This window comes from Wasmannia auropunctata, unplaced genomic scaffold, assembly GCF_000956235.1.
Source record: "Wasmannia auropunctata unplaced genomic scaffold, wasmannia.A_1.0 LD275650.1, whole genome shotgun sequence".
Classification (NCBI taxonomy): domain Eukaryota; kingdom Metazoa; phylum Arthropoda; class Insecta; order Hymenoptera; family Formicidae; genus Wasmannia; species Wasmannia auropunctata.
The window spans coordinates 1-556 of NW_012087240.1; the positions used below are offsets into that span (position 1 = coordinate 1).

The window sequence follows — 556 nt, forward strand, 5'->3', positions numbered from 1 at the left end:
TAGTCATACTATTCGACACCCAATAGATCATTAGGTTGTCGATCAATTCGTCGTACGTATATTTCTCTAGAAATCCACCGTCTTCCCTGTATTTGTAAGACGCATTTGTGCCGGTAGAAAACTTCTCGATGATATACGATGCTAAGCCGGCAGGTGAATCATTTAAACCGACCCCTGAAACATACACACGACAGGCTTGAAGAGATACTGGATTTTCGCTCGTTTAACATATTTTATACGATAAAACTCTGTCGCAATTTCAATTTATATAACAGAAATATAATATAAGTGCAAGACGCTAATTCTTCTTGTATAACATATATATAAAATACGTTTTGCGTACCAACTGTATCCGGTTTCGTAGCTTGGATATGATAGTATCCAGTCTCCGCCAGATACTGGCCGATAAGACCTTTCTTCTTAGTTTTCTTAACCCAAGGTAAAAACGAAGAAAAACTCTTCAATGCTTTTTTCAGTAGAGCCCATCTACTGAATACTAAGCAAAAATTGGAATGCATACCCAAGACGCTACAATTTGCATTAACTTACATTGTTG

The 556-nt window shown here is 37.1% G+C and overlaps 1 protein-coding gene across 1 annotated transcript; it reads right to left on the reverse strand.

The window, feature by feature from the left end:
- Positions 1-4: 4 nt before the first annotated feature.
- On the reverse strand, positions 5-550 carry LOC105461893 (juvenile hormone epoxide hydrolase 2-like; the record flags this gene model as incomplete). Its single annotated transcript, XM_011708406.1, has 2 exons — positions 344-550; positions 5-174 (listed from the first exon to the last, which is right to left on the reverse strand). Coding segments are annotated over exons 1-2 (345 nt in total), but the record flags the coding sequence as incomplete, so codon positions are not given.
- Between the last annotated feature and the right edge of the window lie 6 nt (positions 551-556).